Below are 6905 nucleotides of genomic sequence, written 5' to 3'. Positions count from 1 at the left end.
CTAGTATGGACCAACTGTCTTATATCTTTCACGAGCTTCCATATTGGGGTGAGTTACAAATCAATCACCTCTTGGATCCCATGCATATCTTCAAGAATGTGGGGGCTTCCATTTGGGCACACTTGGTTGGTGACAAAGACATAAGGGGAGTGCAAGAAGACTTGCATGAGATGGGTAGGATGCCTCAATTATGGCCCCAAGAGCATGTGCATAGAACTCAAGAGCATGGTTCTACAACTCAGGGGGGGTTCAAGAACCCAGGAGCATCCTCCATGAATTATTCTCCCTTAACCTATCTCACGATGGTCTAAACCTCGCTCACATTCCCTATTGGTGGATAAACAATCCAACACTTGGCGAATTCTGCTTCACAATGATAGGAAGAGCTGACATCGAAGGATCAAAAAGCAACGTCGCTATGAACGCTTGGCTTCCACAAGCTCGTTATCCCTGTGGTAACTTTTATGACACCTCTAGCTTTAAATTCCAAAACACTAAAGGATCGATAGGCGATGCTTTCACAGTTTGTATTTGTACTGAAAATCAAAATCAAATGAGCTTTTACCCTTTTGTTCCATACGAGATTTTTGCTCACGTCGAGCTCATCTTAGGACACCTGCATTATCTTTTAACAGATGTGCCATCCCAGTCAAACTCCCCACCTGACAATGTGTTCTGCCTGGATCGACGCGCAAACGTGCCTTAAGATCAAAAGCAGGGGTCGATCCCCGCGTCCACCTCACAGAGTAAGTAAAATAACATTAAAAGTAGTGGTATTTCACTTGCGCTAGAAGCTCCCACTTATTCTACACTTCTCAAGTCATTTCACAAAGTCAGACTAGAGTCAAGCTCATCATGGTCTTCTTTCCCTGCTGATTCTTCCAAGCCCGTTCCCTTGGCTGTGGTTTCGCTAGATAGTAGATAGGGATAGTGGGAATCTTGTTAATCCATTCATCTGAGGGGAGCATTTACAAGGGACAATAAGCTTAGTGGCCTCAAGTCCCATGATTGGCACAAGGTCTTACAGGTATTCTACATGTTAGCTTGAAAGAAGAGTATAACTAAGATTTTTATGCTTTCGTGTAATTGTGACACATTGTTATAATTCCTTTTTTGCTTGGGTAGTTTATCCTCCCAATTATAGTGAGAGGATGCTTATGAGAAGACATTAGAACCGCTATCTACAAGATCAGTGGCATATCAGGTATGCTTACTATCATATTACCTTCATTATATCTCATACAATTTTAAATGATGGGTATAAAATATTGAATCTTTCAAGTGCATGTGGAATAGGTGGATCTCACAAAAAGAGATCTCTGTATCGAGCATCGAGAGGGCTAAGGTGGACTCCATTAAAGCTATGTGCCTGCTTAAGAATCACTTTTCCTCAAGCATTATGACAACTCAAGTACACTTGCTTGTACACGTAGTTGATGAGGTCACCATTGCAAGAACCATTCATAGTTGTTGGATGTTTTTCCTTGAACGGTTTATGAAAACCTTGAAGGGATTTGTAATGCAAAGAGCTAGAACCGAAGCAAGCATGGTGGAGGGATGGCTTATGCAAGAGTCATTAGTATACATCACAAAGTTTCTTGCATCCATGGATCCCGATATACCACATGCTTGGAACATCAAGGAAGATGATCATGTTATTACAGAGGTTCCCCAAGGTAAAGGGGTTGAAAGAAAGATGGGCAAAGAGCAAAGAGAGAAATTCAATAAGTTTTGTATCCTTAATAGTCCCAAGATGCAAATATGGGTGGAGAGATATGAAGAGGCCAAAGCAAAAAGAATCAATGAGAGGGCGAGATTTAGAGTCATGCATAGGCGGAGGGTGCCATATCCACTACACCTTGCTCTTCTCCCCAAACACATGTCCCATGATTGGCTACAAGAAGCTCTTCGTGAACCCGAACATGATGGAGAGAGCGTAACCGATCAACTAATTTTATATATTATTAATATAAATTTTTATAATTACAAATCACATATCAATAGTCTATTGATGACCTTCAAAAGAACAAAATATTTTAATAACTAGCAATTACCAATTTGCACTAAAAACATAATGATAATTACTTGCATCTATGTGTGAGTTGATCAAAGCTAGCAAAAGCGAGCCAACACAAAATACCTTTAACAAGGATATAATAAAACTCACATTCTCTTATGTGAAGCTCTATTAATCCTCGTATCTTTTTTGTTTTATCCTTTTTGGTGTTCTTGAGAATCACGTAGACTCACAATTTTTCAAAAAGGCATAAAGTACCATGGTGCCTATAGATCTTATATATATATATGTATAGCACAATAACATTCACATACCGTGTGGTAATATATACATATCGCATGGTATGTTAATGCCATCATGCGGTATGTTTACATCACTGTGCAGTAGGAAGATGATCGTGCGATAACCGAATAGTGCCGATTGTGCTCTACGTGGACGATTTGAAAGGACGTTTTTTTCCCTTTAAAAACATTTTAAACGTTTTAAATTGGCGAGTTAAATGGACTGATTTTAAACTCCCAACAATCATAGCCATAGGAAATCACCACGAAATATTTCAATGAGGATTCAGTTCATAGTGAGGAAGTGTGAATAAGTCGAACGGTGCTCCACACATTCCTCACCCACGGTGCTCTTATATATAAAATTCGCGGGCGCACAAATGAGTGTGTAGTTTCATGTGTAAAGTGATTAAACGGGCAGCTAAGTGCATGAGCGTAACTAGCTCTAGAATAGCTTGCGCAAATTGACGCCGATTTGGGATCAAGTTGTGACTGTCTCATCGTATAAAGATCAGAACAAGAATTTGTTGAAACGGCTCTTCCATAGCATAGACAGACAGACAATCGGGAGATACAGGATTCAGGACGGCCCATGTACTATCCGAGAGATGCCTCTCACTGGCTCTCCATCACAATCCTCAGAGAAGGACGCGAGTGAGGAAGAATGAAGTTACGGCGAGCAAGAATTGCCCGAAAGGAAAGATTGAATCATTGAACGATCGCGTGCTGCTGGACGGAATGCAGGGCGGAGAGAGAGGGCGACGGCGTCACGGCGATGCAGCTTTGATTCCGTGGATAGTGGAGGATGATTGGGTCTACAACGGTAGGTTGATTGAGTTGCTGGGTAGGACAACAGAAAGGGCGAAGGAGGGTGACGCGATGAGCAGGCGGGTGATGACAGATGATAAGGGAGAGAGAGGGATGTAGAAGGGATCATGGTGTCACCATTGGTGTGGACTCTGGAGATGTGAGTGGAGGGAAGTTGACGGGTCTGTTGAAATCGTTTGTTTTTTGAGGGGTAGGTGAAGAGCAGATGAGAATGAAACGGATGAATGGAGCGATCGAGTCATCGACGGATTGTACAATATAGGGAAATGATAAAAAGATTTGGGTTGTGTGTTGCCAGAGCGTTTGTCGGCGGATAATCCGATCAATATCGATGAGACAATCAATCCATCAATTGAGTGCTCAGTGTAGTTGCAAGTGTCAACCGTGATGACAATCCAACAACTCCTGAGAGTCCTATCAAGACTAGGCTATGGCGAAACAAAAAGCTTTATATAAAAGCTTCTTCTAAGTTCTTCCAAGTTCCCCCTCCCTTACTAGTAGCTACGGGAGGACAACGCTCTTTACTTTCCCATGATCTATCTTCTCGAGATGCCAAAAAGAGTGAGACATCGTGTTCAGAGCCCATGATCAGACATCGTGTTCTTTTTCTCTCATGCTAAAATCCGGATAAATTCTTGGATCCCGCTATAGCCAACAACTAGTTTAAAACCTTTTGCAAGTTGTCTATGCATGCTGGCATCGGAGGCAGAAAGCTCAGCTATGGCATGGAGAGAGCCATCTCATGCCATTACTTAACCGAAAAAGCTCAATCAAGGCTTGCCACACGATACTCTTACACCGTAGGTAGGTAGCTCCCCATCAAATATTGCTTCTTTAACATTGACTAGCCGAGGTTTGATCCCCAGCTTTATTTTAGCTCAGCTTATTACATTACATCACGATTCACCATGCGTGAAAGTATGTGCTGCATCCCCAGGTGCTCTTCCCGAGCTCTCTCCATGCCACAGCTGAGCTTTCTGCCTCCGATGCCAGCATCATCTGCTATCGCGTTCGTATTCTGCCATAGCTTAGCTTTCGTCCGACAAAAAACAACGCCTACAAAAGCAATCCACCGGTCAATTTCTCACTCCCATCGCCATGGCCAGTGCCCCCTGCTCCCCTTGCTGTTGCTACAGCCATAGCGACCGCATCATGTCTTTGCTCCCTGCGCCCCGCATTCATACTCGCCCTCGTTCTACCCCCGTCACCCACCTGTCCCCGCCCCCTCCTCCCGTTTGAACGCCCCCACGCTGCCGGCAGTTGCCCCTTCATTGGCTGAACGTTTAAAAACAGCGTGCACATTCTAACCAACCCTCCGGCCTTTGCTCGATCTGTCCATGATCCATCACATGCTCTCAGATCCCCGCAATCGTTCGCTGATCAATCCCGTCAGCTCCAGGTTTTGCGTCTCTGGGTCCGTTTCTCGCTTGTCCGCGCAGGGCCAGCTCGTTCCAGCAGCAGCCTAGACTCTTAGCCGGCGCTGGCGGTAGCTTCACGAGTTGCCATTTATATGGCGTTGCTAGCGTAAGCTGAGACACTCATCATTAGAACGCGGTTTGTGTTTGTGATCTTGCTCAAATCCTCGTAGAGGGGACGCCTGTTTTCAAAGCTCTCGATGCTCATGCAAGCATGAAGAAGATAGCGAACCTCAGGTAGATTTGACGACTGCAAACGAGATCCGTAGAGCAACCTTCTCATTTTGCAGTCGTTACAAGCACAGTGACGTCGTTTTACTCTGATAAGTCGTGAAATTTGAATGTAGAGAACCTGAGTTCACGCAAAATGTGTCATTGATCACTTTCTTTCAGAAAGTTTCTGAGTAGCTGCGCCCTGCTGGACGCTGGCTCGCATGAAAGTGCATGGCGAGGAGCGTTGCCTAAAGCTCTGAGATTCTCTACAATTAGGAGTATATCGGAATCTCGAAGGTGAAGTTAATCAGCCTTCCCTAGTTCCCTTCTCTCTTATACTGAATTACGTGTAGGCGATTGTCAGCCATACTACTGAGCATGCGTATGGAAAAGAGACTCCGTACTAAGAACTACAATAAAATTGAAACAATTCGTGGTGCGCTACATATCTAGAGAGCTAATTCGTTAATGTGTCTCTGAGAGAGGGAGAAAAGGAGGAAATTAAGTCTGTGAACTCATGAATTGGTGGATACTTTAGGCTGGAAGGCAAAGTAGCCATCGTTACTGGAGGAGCAAGCGGGATCGGGGAAGCCACGTGCAGACTGTTCGCAGCGCACGGCGCCAAGGTGGTGATCGCAGACATCCAGGACGAGCTGGGCAACAAAATCAAGCGGGAGTTGGGTGCAGCGGCGGAGTACAAGCGGTGCGACGTGACCAAGGAGGAGGAGGTGGCGTCGGTGGTGGAGTTCACGGTGGAGAGGCATGGGTCATTGGATGTGATGATGAACAACGCGGGGGTGGCGGGGGGGGACGTGGGGAAGCTATCGGAGATGGATATGCGGGAGTACGAGAGGGTGATGGAGGTGAACGTGAGGGGGGTGGTGAACGGGGTGAAGCATGCAGCGAGGGCGATGGGGGAGGGGGGATCGATAGTGTGCACGGGGAGCGTAAACGGGGTGGTGGCGATGGGGAGCAACCATGGATACACCATAGCCAAGCACGCTGTGGGGGGGGTGGTGAAGACGGCAGCGATGGAGCTGGGCGAGAGGGGCATCAGGGTGAACGCCATCTCGCCCTTCGTGGTGCCAACGCCCATGGTGCTGCAAGCCTTCCGCACCTTCATGCCCGCCATTTCGCCGGACGAGCTCTCGGCGATGCTCTATTCTCGCTCGCCCTCCTCCTGCAATGCTCCCCTGCAGGGCGTTCACCTCAGCGTCCTCGACGTTGCCCGGGCCGCTCTCTTCCTTGCCAGCGACGACAGCCGCTTCATCAGCGGCCACAACCTCGTCCTCGACGGCGCCTTCACCTCCTCCCGACGCCTCCACCTCCACCTCCACGATCATTCTCCGGCCTAGCTTCTTCCAATTCTTCTTCTTCTTCTTCCCCACCAGCTCCTTCAAGCCTCACCCACCACCTTGCCTCCCCTCCCCTCGCCTTGCCTCCTCCTTCCGCCTCCTTCCATGCACCGCCTTGCAGCCTCCCCTCCCCTCGTCCTTCCATCTTCTCCACCCCCCTGCTTAGTACCCTTTCTCATTGCCTCATTTACGTACGTCTTAGCACGCCGAAGGCAGTCTACTCGCACATCTCGAAGTCCACAATGATATACTTGCATACAATAGAGTACTGGAGAAGAGAGCAAGAACCTCCTTGATAGGCGGCCGGCCCCAATAACCGGGTGACTGTCAAACCTGCAATCGTGCCTGATACCTGGTATTTTGTGCGGTGATTGCAATTTGAGTGCGGCTATCACCTCCTTGAAGGTTGCGAGATGATACTACGATCGTTTGGGATTGCCATTTATTAAAAGTTCCATGGAAGTACGATGAAAGGCAATGACATCATGCTTTTTTTTTTCAATACTCACAATACAAAGCTCATTGCCAATTTGCCACAATACTAGAGGAAGGGACTTGGTCACTACCATTTTTTAACTCCTACAGAGACGTAGATGTCAGGACACTGAGACGTGAAGGGAGTGTATCTTAATCCATGTACATGTGCAATCATGTGTATGTATGTATGTCTTCACGTGCATATAATTGAAATTCTCGTAATATGGTGCAATTACATAAATTAGTTAGTGACAAAACAAGGCAACTAGCCACATAGCAACGCTTTGAAGCGACTTCCATTAGAAAGTCTTTGTTTTTG

At 46.5% G+C, this 6905-nt stretch overlaps 1 protein-coding gene and 1 pseudogene across 1 annotated transcript; one reads left to right on the top strand and one right to left on the bottom strand.

Moving 5' to 3' along the window:
* Nucleotides 1-285: 285 nt before the first annotated feature.
* Nucleotides 286-864, bottom strand: LOC147880936 (25S ribosomal RNA; annotated as a pseudogene; the record flags this gene model as incomplete).
* A 3486-nt stretch (nucleotides 865-4350) lies between these two features.
* LOC147880935 (zerumbone synthase-like) lies at nucleotides 4351-6413 on the top strand. Its single transcript, XM_087370226.1, has 3 exons — nucleotides 4351-4778; nucleotides 4935-5051; nucleotides 5293-6413. The coding sequence occupies exons 1-3, from the start codon at nucleotides 4756-4758 to the stop codon at nucleotides 6107-6109; spliced, it is 957 nt and encodes a 318-aa protein (XP_087226352.1). The 5' UTR covers nucleotides 4351-4755; the 3' UTR covers nucleotides 6110-6413.
* The last annotated feature ends 492 nt before the right edge of the window (nucleotides 6414-6905 follow it).

This window comes from Dipteris shenzhenensis, chromosome 31, assembly GCF_047967505.1.
Source record: "Dipteris shenzhenensis isolate YYH24624 ecotype China chromosome 31, Dip_SZ_1.0, whole genome shotgun sequence".
NCBI lineage: Eukaryota > Viridiplantae > Streptophyta > Polypodiopsida > Gleicheniales > Dipteridaceae > Dipteris > Dipteris shenzhenensis.
Note: the sequence above shows the minus strand (reverse complement) of the source record. Positions and strands in the feature narration are given on the sequence as shown.

Excerpts from the sequence above, each read along its gene's own strand:
- LOC147880935 (XM_087370226.1), top strand. The coding sequence starts at position 4,756 with ATGAAGAAGATAGCGAACCTCAG. Across the intron at positions 4,779-4,934 it reads AAGAAGATAGCGAACCTCAG|AAAGTTTCTGAGTAGCTGCG; the intron begins GTAGATTTGACG and ends ACTTTCTTTCAG. Across the intron at positions 5,052-5,292 it reads AGTATATCGGAATCTCGAAG|GCTGGAAGGCAAAGTAGCCA; the intron begins GTGAAGTTAATC and ends TGGATACTTTAG.